At 40.3% G+C, this 16,878-nt stretch overlaps 1 protein-coding gene across 10 annotated transcripts in view; it reads right to left on the bottom strand.

Moving 5' to 3' along the window:
* Positions 1 to 16,878, bottom strand: part of osbpl8 (oxysterol binding protein-like 8) — a 50,025-nt gene that overhangs the window by 13,728 nt on the left and 19,419 nt on the right. For 3 of the 10 annotated variants that reach the window (XM_058076960.2, XM_058076959.2, XM_058076963.2), the window contains 4 exons: positions 14,960 to 14,996; positions 13,264 to 13,434; positions 2,501 to 2,574; positions 1,214 to 1,294 (listed from right to left, as the gene is read on the bottom strand). In XM_058076960.2, coding sequence (XP_057932943.2) covers positions 1,214 to 1,294; positions 2,501 to 2,574; positions 13,264 to 13,434; positions 14,960 to 14,996 — 363 coding nt within the window. Of the gene's footprint in view, positions 1 to 1,213; positions 1,295 to 2,500; positions 2,575 to 6,138; positions 6,399 to 10,144; positions 10,306 to 13,263; positions 13,435 to 14,959; positions 14,997 to 16,878 lie in introns of those variants that run through there. The other 7 variants (XM_058076967.2, XM_058076964.2, XM_058076965.2 and 4 more) reach the window with 5 other exon arrangements.

Raw genomic sequence — 16,878 nt, forward strand, 5'->3', positions numbered from 1 at the left:
CTTTGAAGGTCCCAATGAGCACAGTGGCCTCCATTATTCGTAAATGGAAGACGTTTGGAACCACCAGGACTCTTCCTAGAGCTGGCCGGCCTTCTAAACTGAGTGATCGGGGAAGAAGGGCCTTAGTCAGGGAGGTGACCAAGGCCCCGATGGTCACTCTGTCGGAGCTCCAGCGTTCCTCTGTGGAGAGAGGAGAGCCTTCCAGAAGGACAACCATCTCTGCAGCAATCCACCAATCAGGCCTGTATGGTAGAGTGGCCAGACAAAAGCCACTCCTTAGTAAAAGGAACATGGCAGCCCGTCTGGAATTTGCCAAAAAGCACTGAATGACTCTCAGACCATGAGAAACAAAATTCTCTGGTCTGATGAGACAAAGATTGAACTCTTTGGTGTGAATGCCAGGCGCCATGTTTGGAGGAAACCAGGCACTGCTCATCACCAAGCCAATACCATCCCTACAGTGAAGCATGGTGGTGGCAGCATCATGCTGTGGGGATGTTTTTCAGCAGCAGGAATTGGCAGACTAGTCAGGATAGAAGGAAAAATGAATGCAGCAATATATAGAGATATCCTGGATGAAAACCTGCTCCAGAGCGCTCTTGACCTCAGTAGACTGGTCATGTACCTTGACCATATACACAGTAGACATTAGCACACAGCCAAGATCTCAAAAGATTGGCTTCAGAACCACTCCGTGAATGTCCTGGAGTGGCCCAGCCAGAGTCCAGACTTGAATCCGATCGAACATCTCTGGAGAGATCTGAAAATGGCTGTGCACAGACGTCTCCCACCCAACCTGATGGAGCTTGAGACTTATTGCAAAGAAGAATGGGCAAAACTGCCTAAAGATAGGTGTGCTAAACTTGTGGGATCATATTCAAAAAGACTTGAGGCTGTAATTGCTGCCAAAGGTGGATCAACAAAGTATTAAGCAAAGGCTGTGAATACTTATGTAAATGTGATTTTTTTGTTTTCTATTTTTAATCAATTCAAAACATGCCAAAAAAACCTTTTTTCACATTGTCATAATGGAGTATTTTGTGTAGAATTTTGAGGTAAGAGATTAATTTAATTCAGTTTGGAATGAGGCTGTAACATGACAAAATGTAGAAAAAGTGAAGCGCTGTGAATACTTTCCGGATGCACTGTATTTTCCTTCATTACTGGTTATTACAGATTAACCATGTATACACCGATTTAGGACTGTTGTTACCTTGAGGGACTCCTTCTTTGTGAGCTTGCCACCAGACGCTGAAACATCCTTGTCAGAGCCATTGTACAGCTTTGTTTCAGACTGCAAATGCACCAATGACACATCATCAGGACTGATTTTACTGCAGTAACACCATCAAACATCAGCAATGTCATTTTTTGTAAAGTTAATAATGATTAGGAGTGCATGAGAAAGTAGAAGAGTGAAATAAATGAATATTTATTGACAAGAATATTGTACAACACTTAAAAAACAGAACTAATGTTGTAACAACAATAAGGAGCCTCAGTCTGCCTTAATATCATGAGTTCATTGTAAACAACAGTACACACACCTGTTTATCTACTACATACCCGAAAGTATATCTTTTAATCCCTCAATTTATTAGGGCACAACGTCTTTGTCAACATTTATTTTTAATAGATTTATGAGGTCGTTATGGACACACCCGATTAACTTTACTATGACACATATTCATCGCAAAAAGTGAACAAACTCTACAAAATCTGAAAGTCTGTTACACATGACTGTAATAAACTATGACCATCAGAAGGTTGCCTACGGCCACAGTTGTTATAGCCAATGTTTTTTGACCTGGAGCTGATTTGACACCCCAGTTGTTATTTGACTGTGGAGATGAAGGATGTCCAAAGTTTTTCCAAAGAGGGCCATATCCTGAAAAATGGGCAAAGGATGCCTACTTATTGCCTACTTATTGCCCATTTTGCATTTTTTTCCTAAGAAATTTTCAAAATATTTCATTATATTTCTTCTTCTAATATTTCTTCTCAAATAATCGCCGTAAATGTAATTTTCGTAAAATATCGCTTTATTCCCATAGCATAATGTTTTCCTCAACCTAATTTTCGAAAAAATGCAACTAAAATCATGTTTTTTCTCTTCAAAATGATGGTTATTATCGTAAAATTACGACTTTTCTTGTTTCTTTTTTGTCTTAATATTAACTATATTCTTGACTATATTCTATATTTGACTACAGCATACATGGCATATATAATAATAATCTGGAAGGTTCGTTTGCATTGCTTTACTCGTAAGGCCAATGGCTTTCATGCACAGTTCACTGAATGTGCATTGCAGGTGTGTGTATGCCTGTTATATATACAAGCCAATCAACAGACAGGGATGACTTGTGGTTCTAGCAGGGTTAAATGTGGTCTTAAATAAATTCCCAAACATGAGGAAAGGAAAAAACCTCCACATCATTAAGTACATCACGTACATAGAGGTATTCATTGAACAATTTTGATCATATTATGTGTGCACCTTGCTTTTAGATATGGAAATTGAGTCCTCTTTCAAAGGCAAAGACAAAAGGTCCTCCTTCCCTCTCTCGAACCCTGCAAGAAACCAAAAAACAAGACTGTTGAATATATTTTGAATCACACTGATGTTCTGTAAAGCACTTTGTAACTCCGTTTTGAAAGGTGCTATATAAACAATGATAAACATGTTATATAATTATAAATATTATGTACAACCCATCAGACACCTGCACCACTTGACAGATATCTCCATTCCAGCATCTGTCGGTAAACAATTCCAGAGCAATTCAAGTATTATAGGGTTGCATGACTCAGCATCCTCCAGTTTCAACATATCAAGAGGGTGTTGGGGGTGGAATAATTAATGGAGAGGATGTCTTTTCCTGTTTTGAAATCCTATATATAATAATAATATATATATAAATATTGTGCTGTGGTGTATTTGCCATGAGACAACCTGATCTCAAACCAGATGTCTGTTTTTGGTGCTGATGTTTGCTTTTATTTGTCCTTTGCTACTGAGCTAATGACAACACCGCTGATAGATTTCAGAGGCTAGATAAAGTCAGAGCCCTGTCTAGACTTCTCTGCCTCTGTTATCTTCATAATGGTATGGCTTGAGGGTGGATGGCACTGTCCTTTTTTGCACTTACATATCTTATATTACACAACTACTGGTAGAAAGCATAACCTTTAAGCAAGAACAGAGGCATGTCCACAATTGGCTTATTTTGAATGCAACCATCTGGACACAAGGATACTAAAAAAAGGGCTTGTTAGATGTAATCCTGCATGTGTTAGTCATGTTACTCTTCAGTCTGGTGAAACAGACAAAAGCCAGAATTGATTACAGGGAGAACAGGCTTTCATTGCTATCTCATAACAGGCACAATGGTAAATGGTCTTTCACTTGTATAGCCCTTTCCCACCTCCAAGGCACTCAAAGCGTTTTGACACATTAACCTACTGATGACGCAGCTTCTGGACCAACTGGGGGTTTAGTATCTTGCCCAAAGGATACTTTGACATCATCGACTGAATGCACAACTTTCAGGTTGGGAAACAACCACTCACACAGTCATGAGCCGTTATCCTTGCTAATCATACAATAAAATACAAAGAAATGTCATACAGGAGGCAGTTACTGTACAAATGCATCCTAAAGAGATGAGGGTGTGCTGGAAGGTGCTTGTGAGTCATCCTTGACAGAGGGAAAGCCAAAGTTTTAAAGCCGTAAAGTGGAGAGGGATTACCATACAAATGTATGATTACATCACAGAGCACAGAAACCTTGACTTTATGGTTTTTAACATCATTAGAGCCCTGTAGACTTGAAATATTATTCATTGTTTACAACGCAGGGTGCAACTCTTATGCTGCCTGGACTCAAAACTGCCGGTACCTAGCAAGCTGGCTAGCTAGACATTAATCAGCTCACCTCAATTTTATTTCTTCTAAACTTAAAAAGCCCAAAACCTATCACTTCCACACAGAATGGGAGGATAACTTTTTTTCCGTGGCTGACTTCTTGCAGTTTTAAAGTAATGTAATGTAATGTGTCAATGTTTTGTTTTGTGCCACCTTTGACCAGAATACGACATATCACTTGGATTTCAAAAATAGACCATAGACAACAACCATTCACATTGATACCAATAGACACTTTTGAGTTGGCAGAAAACCAACACATGTGGAGAATATGCAAACTCCAATCGGCCACCATGCAGGCCATTTTATTAGATACCACATTTCTGAGAATCAATGGTATAGCTGATGTATATGCAGTAAGGCTTCTTTAATTGTCATTTCAAGTACATAAACACATTGTTGTGATAATTGATAATGACTCTTAATCATTACTATGGTAAATATGGAAGTAGGGTGGAAAAACAGCAGCCTATTTGGGTGGGCTGGCTGCTATCAATATGAAAACAACACATCTTAGCAATTTTGTTATGGCAACAGCCTCTCCAGTGTGTCTAAATCAAAAATATGGCAGCTCCACTCAAACAAAAATTGGGAACAATCCTTATCTGGGGCATGCTTTATTAAGAATACACAACAACAAAGAGCGGAAGTGTTAGGATGGTTAGTCTGGACTTACCATAGGGGAGACTATATTAAAGCAATTATTGGGTAGACTTTTACAGTTCTTTCTTGTTTAACAATACAGTGTACCATAAAGGCTCTAATTGCTGGTGCCTTTATTTGCCTAAACTGAAAACTATATTAATGATTTGAGCGCATGAGAAAGCTTGAAGGAAAATATAACTCTTTGTCTCACACACAGCAGCAATAGAACCAATGATGTAATCGTGGTAAGGAATAAACTGCTCAGTCAGCATTAATAGCGTGGATGAGTTCCTTGTAAGCAACAGTACAGAAAGTAACATGCATAAAGCTGCCGGATGTAGCCCAGTCATGCTAACGAGGCAGCTAACGTCAGCGCCATCCATGCCTGATTTTTGGCAATACAGCCCACGCCTGTTAAGTGGACCTCCACTTAACGGTGTGACAGAAATTTTTTTTGGTTTTAAAAGAACATTATCTTTTCATACCGTCATATACAGTACCTTCAAACCAGTTACCGGCACATGACTAACTGAGATCTTGGCATTGTTAAAAGGTTTAGGTTTGGAAAATGACCCCAAATGACACATTATTGACCATTACTTCAGCGCTTCTTTGAGCCAGTGCAGACACTCTGCAGAAAGGCTGCATACAAACAAACATGACTCATCAAAATACCCTCATCTGTTTTCCACGCCAACAAATTGAAATTACTTCAAGCTAGACAGACGCCACGAGTGGTGACAGTTCAGCAGACATTTGCAAGGATAAAACAAAGTGTGACTGCAGCAGAGGTTGCCTGCTACATAAAAAAAAAAAAAACGTGCCTGTTAGCATGTAAACTAAGGAGGCACTTCGGCTGTGAGTGTAACTGGGAGACAAATACAATGACTCAAGTATTTGCTGGAGGACGCGCTAATTATAAAGGAGAAGGTGACATAAAACACACTCAATTAAAAAGAATGATAGCATTGTTGGTCCGAGTGAGCACATGACTACAATCCACACATAAACAACATTATTATGTACAGTACACAACATTAACAACGACTACTAATCTTAAAATCAGGGACATAAAAAACAACAAATATATTGTCCAACTTGACATTGTCCAACATACATCCTTAACTTTATGTTGCAGAATATTATCTTTTGTTTTTTTTTTCGGGGGGGGGGGGGGGGGGGGGGGGGCGCTCAGGGCTCAAGGATTGGTAAGTAATGTTTACTTTAAAGCCACTGTAATAAGATGAAATACAAGATGCACATGCTGCACTGCACGCTCCTAATGCAAACGCAAGGTTTCCAGAAGTTAATGCAGAGTTGCCATGGAAATAGCAGTGACGCTATTCTCCATGGTAGAGTTCACCATACCGTCCAACTTTTCCATTCAACATGAGCTCTTTAGTGAGGCAGTTTGTGTGTGTTGAAAGCGCAACAAACGACCATCACACTAACAGAAAAACTACCAGATGACTCAGCAACTCTCTATTACAAACACGTGTCAATCACAAGGTGGAACCAAACTACATCTACCTACTTCCTTTCCGGTAGAAAGCGCTGACAACCCACCTGGCAGTGAAATGGGCGACAGCTCATTATAGCCCCCGAAGGAGGCATTGCGGATGAGTTTGCGTCCGTCCGGGTGCGGAGGTCGCAGCGAGGTCGTGCCGCCACACGTGGAAAAACGACGGCGCAGCAGGCCCTCCTCCTTCATCATGGGGCCGGCGGGTGGAGAGGCGGGTGATCCGTCGGTTGAGGGTGGGACAAAAGGGTAGGGTGTGGTTAAGAAAACCCAAGAGTAGAGGGTCAAGGGGAGTCCTGGGTTGATGCTGCCAGTGAGAGGAGCCAGTGGACCAAAAGAGACAGAGAGAGCTCAGACTCTAGTGCTGTATTGCGTCTTTCCTCGACTGCTGCCTGTCTTTCTCCCTAATGAACACTCCAGACTGAGAACACACGCAGCAGCCTGTAAATGCCTCACAGCCCCTCCTACTCACTCCCCTCTGGATGGGGAGGAGAGCTGCATGCAAGTTGGAAAACACACCGATGCTAGAGCTTCATGCTTGACCAAGGACGCTGATTTACATCGTTTCCATCCAGCTCAATCATTTATTCATCAAGTCATGTACGACCCCTTCATGTACAGTGCATCCGGAAAGTATTCACAGCGCTCCACTTTTTCCACATTTTGTCATGTTACAGCCTCATTCCAAACTGTATTAAATTAATCTCTTACCTCAAAATTCTACACAAAATACTCCATTATGACAATGTGAAAAAAGTTTTTTTTGACATGTTTTGAATTTATTAAAAATAGAAAACAAAAAAATCACATTTACATAAGTATTCACAGCCTTTGCCATGAAGCTCAAAATTGAGCTCAGGTGCATCTTTTTTCCACTGATCATCCTTGAGATCTTTCTACAGCTTAATTGGAGTCCACCTGCAGTAAATTCAGTTGATTGGACATGATTTGGAAATATAATAACTGTCTATATAAGGTCCCACAGTTGACTGTGCATGTCAGAGCACAAACACCAAGCATGAAGTCAAAAGAACTGTCTGTAGACCTGCGAGACAGGATTGTCTTGAGGCACAAATCTGGGGAAGGATACAGAAAAATTTCTGCTGCTTTGAAGGTCCCAATGAGCACAGTGGCCTCCATTATTCGTAAATGGAAGACGTTTGGAACCACCAGGACTCTTCCTATAGCTGGCCGGCCTTCTAAACTGAGCGATAGGGGAAGAAGGGCCTTAGTCAGGGAGGTGTGACCAAGGCCCCGATGGTCACTCTGTCAGAGCTCCAGCGTTCCTCTGTGGAGAGAGGAGAACCTTCCAGAAGGACAAGCATCTCTGCAGCAATCCACCAATCAGGCCTGTATGGTAGAGTGGCCAGACGAAAGCCACTCCTAAGTAAAAGGAACATGGCAGCCCGTCTGGAATTTGCCAAAAAGCACCTGAATGACTCTCAGACCATGAGAAACAAAATTCTCTGGTCTGATGAGACAAAGATTGAACTCTTTGAATGCCAGGCGCCATGTTTGGAGGAAACCAGGCACTGCTCATCACCAGGCCAATACCATCCCTACAGTGAAGCATGGTGGTGGCAGCATCATGCTGTGGGGATGTTTTTCAGCAGCAGGAACTGGCAGACTAGTCAGGATAGAAGGAAAATGAATGCAGCAATATATAGAGATATCCTGGATGAAAACCTGCTCCAGAGCGCTCTTGACCTCAGTAGACTGGTCATGTACCTTGACCATATAGACAGTAGACATTAGCACACAGCCAAGATCTCAAAAGATTGGCTTCAGAAACACTCCGTGAATGTCCTGGAGTGGCCCAGCCAGAGTCCAGACTTGAATTCGATCGAACATCTCTGGAGAGATCTGAAAATGGCTGTGCACAGACGTCTCCCATCCAACCTGATGGAGCTTGAGACTTATTGCAAAGAATGGGCAAAACTGCCTAAAGATAGGTGTGCTAAACTTGTGGGATCATATTCAAAAAGACTTGAGGTTGTAATTGCTGCCAAAGGTGGATCAACAAAGTATTAAGCAAAGGCTGTTAATACTTATGTAAATGTGATTTTTTTGTTTTCTATTTTTAATAAATTCAAAACCTTTTTTCACATTGTCATAATGGAGTATTTTGAGGTAAGAGATTAATTTAATACAGTTTGGAATGAGGCTGTAACATGACAAAATGTAGAAAAAGTGAAGCGCTGTGAATACTTTCCGGATGCACTGTATATTAGCATTATGGGGGTGGAAATGGAAGACAAAAACAGCTTAATCTTAAAAGACTAATTGTATTTACAGTCAAGTTGCACAACACTGCCAGATTAACACAAATACTCTAGTTATAGCAGATGCTGTGAAAACTAATTATATATAAACACTTTCATTTTTTTACCTTAATCCTTACACCTTGATACATAAAGATCTGGTGCATTTTAGAAAGTGGAAAGATAATTGTCAGGTCTTGAGCAACAGCAACGGCAGAACCAATGTTGTAACACTGGTAAGGCCTAAACTGAAAACTAATAATGATTAGCAGTGCATGAGAAAGCGTCTTTTTATGAACAAGTATGTCGCACAATACAGCAGCAGTAGAACCAATGTTGTAATTGTGGAAAGGAGTAAACTGCAAAGTCGGCTTTGATAGTGCTGATGAGTTCATTGTGACTAACAGTACAGAAAGTGACACGCATGAGTTGGACAGCGACAAACTGAAATTGTATGTAGATAGAGGTAGATAAAGGTAGATGAAGCTGCCGGATGTACACCAGTCGTGAGACTTCAAAAGTAGCCAGTGCTGTCAGAAGGTTTTTGACGAGGAGCAGTTAAGTAGAGCCACCTACGGTTAATGGCGGTTATTAACTTTTATTGACCACACACACCTGGCAAATATCAGAGACTCTGACTCAATGAATAGAAACATTAACTGCACCGTTTATTATAAACTGCATGTGCAGTATATGTAGAGTGTATTTGCATATATCATCAATCAAGATGATATGAATGCTGAGTTTGGACTGACAATGGAAGAAATTTTTGGTTTGATTAGTTTTTAGTTCCACGTTGTTATTTAACATTTCAAATTTTCAACCCAGAAAGGAAAGTTTGAACCACTTCGAACTACGACCTATGTAGTGTAATTCATTATCTGAAATGGTTGTCGGTTGTAATGACATGTATTTCACCAACTCTGAAGGTTTTGCATACGAAATAAAATTACATTTCCATTTTTATTAGGGTTGTCACAAGATATCGATTAAAACGTGAACATTTTTCTTTCAGAAAAAAAAACGGATATGTAAGTACTAGGCCTACGATGGCTACGATGGCTACGATGGCTACGATGGCTACGATGGCTACGATGGCTACGATGACTACGATGAAATGACTCAATCACACAATAAATTAAAATAATAAATACAATTCTGTGGCATTGGTTCACTGTGTGCATTGGTTTCAGCGCCTTGGCATACAGTCTTTCATCTCGGTGGGCGGAAGCGGGGCCGCTAGCATACACACACAGAGTGCAGAAGATAATAGAAACCAAATTAGTCTCATGAAGTCACTAGTTCTTATTAAAGTTACCATATAAAGTCTTGCATCTCCTTCGGGTTAGTATAAGTCATGTTGTGACCGCTATTGTACAGTCATTCATAAATGGAGGGTGGGAAATGTTGCATATAATCTATACAGGGATAAAAAAAAAAAAAAGGTGACCTATCAATGGTACTGTGACCAATGGAGTAAATTTCTTGATACAATGCAACTCCAGTATTACTTGGTGCAAACAAGTGGTCACATGCAGATAAACAACTCCAGTTTCCTAGTAGACCCTGTAAGCCTGGGATTAGATTTAAACAAAGAAGCTTTATGAACACTGTCATCCTACGGGTGTCTTCTGCTGCTATATTCCACTTAACTCGTGGACAACTGTCATTTATTACATTTATGGTCATTTCCTTTACTACCTTGCGAGTACAATTATGATTGATAAAAGTTGCAAAAGACAGCCTTTTCGTATAAATACAGCCTAATCTCCTGTGATCAAAACATGCTTACTTTAGATCCACACCGCGTCAGCCCAGACAAGCCTCCGGCCATCCAAGCCGATCCAAGTCCTTGCAACCACAAAATTTCCCATCATACTGCCCTGTTGTACTTCCACTTATGCCGTATGGCTCTTCACTGTCAAGCAGAGTCTCCTCTCTTAGGACTCTTCACAATCATTGGATGAGATCATAGGTAAAAAAAGCAGCAGTGGATTGAGATTGGCCGAGGGTGAGGATAAAGCCCGGCCTCCTAACTGCCATCTTGTTAGCCCCGTCTAACAGGCCGTAATCCCACAAGATGAACCTTAAATCCATGCTGACCCCAGCTGCTCTTTGTTGCCAGCACTATTTATTAACCTCATCGCTTCCGATGGCTTTTCTTCTGCAGAGTATGCCGTTTATAAACAAGTACACTGCACAACAACACCGCAGTGACAGAACCAAGGTTGTAATACTGCTAAAAAGTATCAGCTGAGTGGTGAAACCACCATTTCAAGTGCATGCAGAGGTACATAAATCTACCAGATGTAGCAGCTACTACCACCAAGAGGTTTAGTACAAATCAGTGCTTTTTGACGAGACACTAATGAGAGAAACTGACAGTTACAGGCTGACCCCAGCTGCCCTTTATTGCCAACACTATTTATGGACCTCATCCCTTTCTATGGATTTTCTAAAATAAGTAACATTTTTAATTTTCGAAAAGCTTCTAGGTTTCTTTTGGTTTCAGTGAGTCATAATGAAAGTACTTGGCAGGCAGACCATGGAGAGTCACTCTGGTGATTAGTGATGCACTCCATGCACTCCACCAACAAAAACATGCTTTATTTTAAGCTACAATACTCACTGCTAACATGTGGAACAATTGAGGAAAGAGTTTACCCTTCAGTCATAGCAGACCTCACTTCTAAAAAAAAAAAAACCCCAGGCCCTTAATCATTAAAAGATGCCAATCACATGGCACATATAGACAAACAACCATTCACTTTTTTGTCATGTTGGAGCAATGCAAAGTCCACACAGAGATGTCCAACAGAGATTCAAACCCAGATCATGGGAACCAGTAGTAGTCATAGTTATGACCAGTATCCATAACTATGTAATATTTGTATTAAGGCTGTCAATCAATTAATCGTGATTAATCACACCCACAATTTAACTCGATTAATCACAATAAATATTTCTTTCTCTAGAATAAGAAAGGATGTAAATCTCCGTGCGGAAACCGATTTGGTACACATTGCACAACTCTTATTTGGTCCCAAGTGCTAACGTGCATACAGTACAGTATATGTGTGACGCACCTCTCCAGGCTTGTACTGGTGGATGGTGGCTCTATATTCATTTAGCGGATTTAATTTGATGTTGTTCCTGTCGTAAGTTTACATAATACATTTGAAATAAGATACATTAGATTGCTATAATGTACGGATGTTTTGCTGACGTGTTGAAAATCTCTCCCAGTGACTGGCTAGCATACTGCTAATGCTATTTAGGTCAATTCTTGTCTTCAGTCATGGTCACATTGACAAAAGCCTCCAAATAGCTGTCCTCGGCTATGCCTGCCAGGAGCTAGCAACTCATCACCCAAATTGTAACTCGCAGTTCAAAGCAAAAAGATCAACCAGAAGACGTTTCACGGTTAAAAAAAAAAAAAATACTCCTTAGTTGAGACACGAGAATCTGAAATGATAAAGGGAATATTTACACTGAATTCCATTAGACTCTTATTACTGAGGTTGTTTTATGAATTTATGATGTACAGTCAGAGCTCCTCATGTTTGCTGGAGCAGCAGATCCAAGGATGTAGTGGAACCCGATGAGCAGCTTGGCAGGGCCAGAATAAAAACTGTGGGGGCATCTGGGCTTTTTGGCACCAGTCCAAGATATGTGCCATCTTGGACAATATCTCACACCGCCTACTTAACACACTGTGTCAGACGTTCAAATTATTTATTTTTCCACCTTATATTTGTTCTCACATACCACAATTCATGGTATGCTGGAGCCTATCCCAGCTGACTTCAGGTATGAGGCGAGGTACACCTTCATCTGATTACATTTTGGTTTTATTTTAATGGCCAATGCTAAATACAGTATCTCCCCATAGTAGTCAATAGGAGCTTGTCAAGTCATTTCCTGCTGTTTGTACTCCCTCTAGTGGCGTAAACCGGCAACCACATGGATAATAAAAGGTTCCACTATAGCAGGTGTGTATGTACTATGGGCTTGGGCTCTGATATACTGTATATATTTTGGCCCTCCAGCATATTTGAATAACACCGTGAAAGATATTTAAGGTGAGTAATCTTAACATAATGTATATAGACGTATATACATTGGATTGGTTTTAGCATCTTAGATGCACAAAATGTATTCATAAGAATCAAACAGTCATCCAACAGGTCAGTTGAATGCTATTATATTATATTTTATGTCATTTCAGTAAAAACAAAATGTACAGCAATCCTCTGTTCCCAGCAACACTTTCAATCCACCAGAGGGCGCACAAGACCAAAAAGCACAAGAGAATCACTCGATCTCATTTTACACGGGAATGAACTTTTTTTGTAGGTAAAAGAAAAAAATAATCCAAATTTCAACTAAAAATCCAATCCTTTTCTTAATTTCAAGCAATCCCAACAATTGAATGAGCAGCAGGCAGGCTGCTATAAACCACTTCAGACTGCATGAGTCATTGTCTGGGAGAAAGGTGAGGACATGAGAACAATCCCAACAGCTGGCTGCAAAAATGATGTCTTTTTAAGGTTAATCACTCCATAAATAAAGTGTGGGTAATATGTTCATTTTGTTGCATGAGAGTCCATGTCCATAACCTCGGTGCTGTGACTGTGATGCTATTCTGATCAACCAATTCCAAATGTAAGACATTTGATGGCACACGTAAAACACACTGCATTTTTAAAAGTGAAAATAGTAGACTTTCCTGATTAAGTCATTTAAGTAATTTAAAAAAAAATCGATCATGAAAAAAATCATCAATGAAAATAATTAGATTTTACATTAATTAGTTTAGGCACACAAAAAATGTGACTTATCACAACAGGTCCAAACGTACTGCATTTATGTAGCATCAAGACTCCATGCCGTGGAATGTTCCAAACTCACCATGGCTATAGCTGACACCAGGGCTGAGTGACGAGGGAGAGGCTATGTGTTCCCGGTTGGGTGTTTGGAGGCCTGCCTCCTTCTCCTTCTCCTTGTCCCGTTCCTTCACCTGGCGCTGGCTCATCCTGCCTGGTGTCAGAAGGACCGTTTCATCGCCGGACACTATGGCTGCTGCAAACACAGACACATGTAGACATTGGAATCCATCAATACTCCATCAAATTGGGACATTATCTCTGTATGACGTGTATGTGTATAACGTTACAACACCACATTGTACTGTATAATTAAAGGGTCCTCACATATTACACTATATTTCCGCATAATAGAGGTGTCCCAAGACACCAAAGACAAGACATTGAATAAAATTGGGTTGAGAACGAGATGAAACAAGATTTTAACGTTACTTTTTTTTTTTAAAGCACAAAGAAAATGACTTGACTGGACAAACAAAAACACGGCTGGTGCGTTTTGAAATGATTACTGTTCCACCAGGTGAAGCTAGCTGATATTATTGTCAGCACTGTTTGAGACCAAATAAAGCACTAATGTTATTATAAATAACAATAATAATAATATATCATAATAATGCAATATTTCCTTTATGTCATCTTTCACTCTGTAAAATTGTGGACTTGTGACATGTATTTTATCACAGGTAATTTGTACTGTCTATATAACATTTGGAGCATTTCTTGAAATGCTGGCTTTTCAATTGTTAAAGAGCAACCATTCATTTGCAATGTGGCAACATCAGGCCAATGGGAATCTAGACCAGTAGCAAATGTTACACAAAAATTAGAGCACTGTGTTGCCAATACAAATGACTGTGAAACAATATAGACATCCAAAGTCAGCATCCTCTCATGATCATTTGCTAACCGCACAGTCTCTCGTCTGATTCAGCTCCATGCCGCACCCTCTGCTGGTGTAAAACATGTCATTACACAGCCAAATCGAACTATGGTACATACAAATTAGTAGTAAGGTTTCATTATTAACAATTATTGTGTGGGGATGCCTGTTTGCAATTCAAAATTCAATATATGGAGCCAATATATGAGAGATCTTGCCAGGCTTGGATGACCTTTGCATTGTATATTAGCATTTTTGTAATAATCTTACCATGAATCATGCAATTAACACCTCAAATCAATTGACTGCTAAATCCCCCTTCGCCGCCAAAAGCACATCGGTGCCATGGTCTCTAACATTGCCATGACTGCATATGAGGTATCATGAATGGTCAGAATCCAGCAGCTTCACCTACCTCTGCATGCACTGTAATATGTTTCAACTAGCAGACGCGGCTGGTATGTCACAACTTACTTTTACTTTTACTTTTGTTTCAGCTGTATTAATGATATCTGAGTAGCTTGCTCCAGACGGGTATCACAACATGGGTTCTGTTGCTGCTTGTTGCAGTGTTTACAATAAGCTACCATTTTCTTTCCACTTTCCCATGCACTCAAAAGAATTCCATTAAGGTCCCCTACTCTTTCTTATTTATAGGTACGCTATATAACCACAACATTTACGGTAATAATACAATTCTATAGTGTATTGGGGCTTCTGTGACTAACACCTGTCTCAGCTATCAGGTCCAGTTCCTACACATATGCAGCCGTTATGTTGCGCGTTTCATCCATACCGATCGTTGTCATGATTGCACAAAAAATAAAGTGTATTGGCTTACCGGAGGTGGCATGGGGCTCTCTCAACTCTGTGAGGTTCTAACAGGTATGAAGGGTGGAGAGACGGGGAAAGAGGAATACAAGAAAGAGGAAATGGACAGCGTGAAAAGGAACGAGCAAAGAATAAAGTTTGTGAAACAAAAGGTAGACAAAGCGGGGTGAGGCGGCGGGTGGCATCCACCATGCGTTGTCGACCCGATGATGGCAGACGCATTTGTGTGCAGAGGCATCAACAGCAGGAGGGGAAGCCGCAGCCAACGAATATAATAAAATAGACACAAAAAACACAATGGAAAAACAGAAATTAGTTTAACCAAAATATGAACCGGGAATACAAACATGTGACATGATGGAAAGGGTATGGCTAATGACGACAATGGCTAACCACCTCCTTGATTTTAATTGACCTTTTATAAAATACATTTCTTTGGTCTCATTTGACACATATTACAGAGTACTCAAAATCACTTCAATCTCAGTTGGACTTTCTACACCTGGAAAACCGGAGGTCACCGTCAGGATTCCCAAAATCCTCAATCAGACAAAACACAAACACTGGCACTGAGCCCAGTGAGCCCAAAGACAAAGCCACCGATTCCAATGATTGGATATTACTTGGTTAATCAGGAAGAGAAAACCTACAGAGGATGCCTCGTGATTGGTTCCAGCCTTTAGAGCCACCCGCTGAGAGGATCAACGACTACAAAGAGGCGCTTAAAACAATAAGGCGAAAGGGATTAAGAGAGCTGTCAATGAGCGTCAGAGGTGGAAGCTAACAGTTTGTGGGACGGCATCAACATATAGTGGTTTTGCTACTGAACCTTGGCTGAGCTCATTGCTATGCTTGTGTTGTGAAACTGCAAACTGAAGATGATAATAAGCCAGTGTTTACACTTTTTCCCCCACTCTGGAAGCCCCTTTCAGAAGAAAAATACTAGGTCACCCAGAAAACGTCAAGCCTGTCTCTCCCTCCCTTGCAACGCCCCTTCCTGTGCTGTGTACAGAACACTGTGCCATTTAACTGTTAGATTTAATATTTTTATTACTGTATTTTATATGTCCTTTGTGTGTTTTGTGTACAGTGTGAGTGACTAATGTAGGTATAAGTTCCGACGCTGCAGGAATGCAACTCGCATGGTATTTATAAATTAGCATCATCTCTTACATCCAGCCTTGAGTACAGCACACTCTTTATAAGATGATGAGTGCTTACATGGTATAAAATACCACATATTACATAATGGGTAAACATCTCTCAGAGCTTACACTGTCTCTGGCCCGTGTATTTTAGAACAAGGGGATAAAAACAGCCCCTTTTCTCTATCATGCAAAACCTAAACACTCTTTAGGAGTTTAGTTTCTGGTCTATTTTAGCATTGTGGTTTGTGTGTCAAATATAACAAGTATTATGTACACGCAAAGATGTGACTCAGGAGGAAGAGAGACATATTTCATGCAGCTGAAAAGATGAATCATCTTGTCTTGTCAGTTATTTGTTGGCTTAGACACTTTGAGAATACATTCTTGGAATACTGAGATCAGTACTTGACTTTACCAAGTGTTATTCCATATCTGAACATTATTTTACAGGATTAAATGACAATAATATAATGATAGAGCAGTGGTTCCTGTGACTGGCATGGAATCACTCTTATTTACTCCTATATGTGCCCTGTGATTGGCCGGTCACCAGTCCAGGGTGTAATCTGCCTCTCACCCAAAGTCAGCTGGGATAGGCTCCAGCCAGCATACCCCTGACACCCCTGTGAGAACAAGCGGCATAGAAAATGAAAGCATTTACTCTTCATATCATTAATGAAGGTTTTATTGTATTATAATATATATTACCAGTACTTTTATATATTGATACAAATGCAAAGACAGGTAAAATTAATTGTTTTTGTCAACTTTCAAGCATAAT

This window comes from Doryrhamphus excisus, linkage group LG2 (genome assembly GCF_037039965.1).
Source record: "Doryrhamphus excisus strain RoL-2023G ecotype Guam linkage group LG2, RoL_Dexc_Guam_v1.1, whole genome shotgun sequence".
NCBI lineage: Eukaryota > Metazoa > Chordata > Actinopteri > Syngnathiformes > Syngnathidae > Doryrhamphus > Doryrhamphus excisus.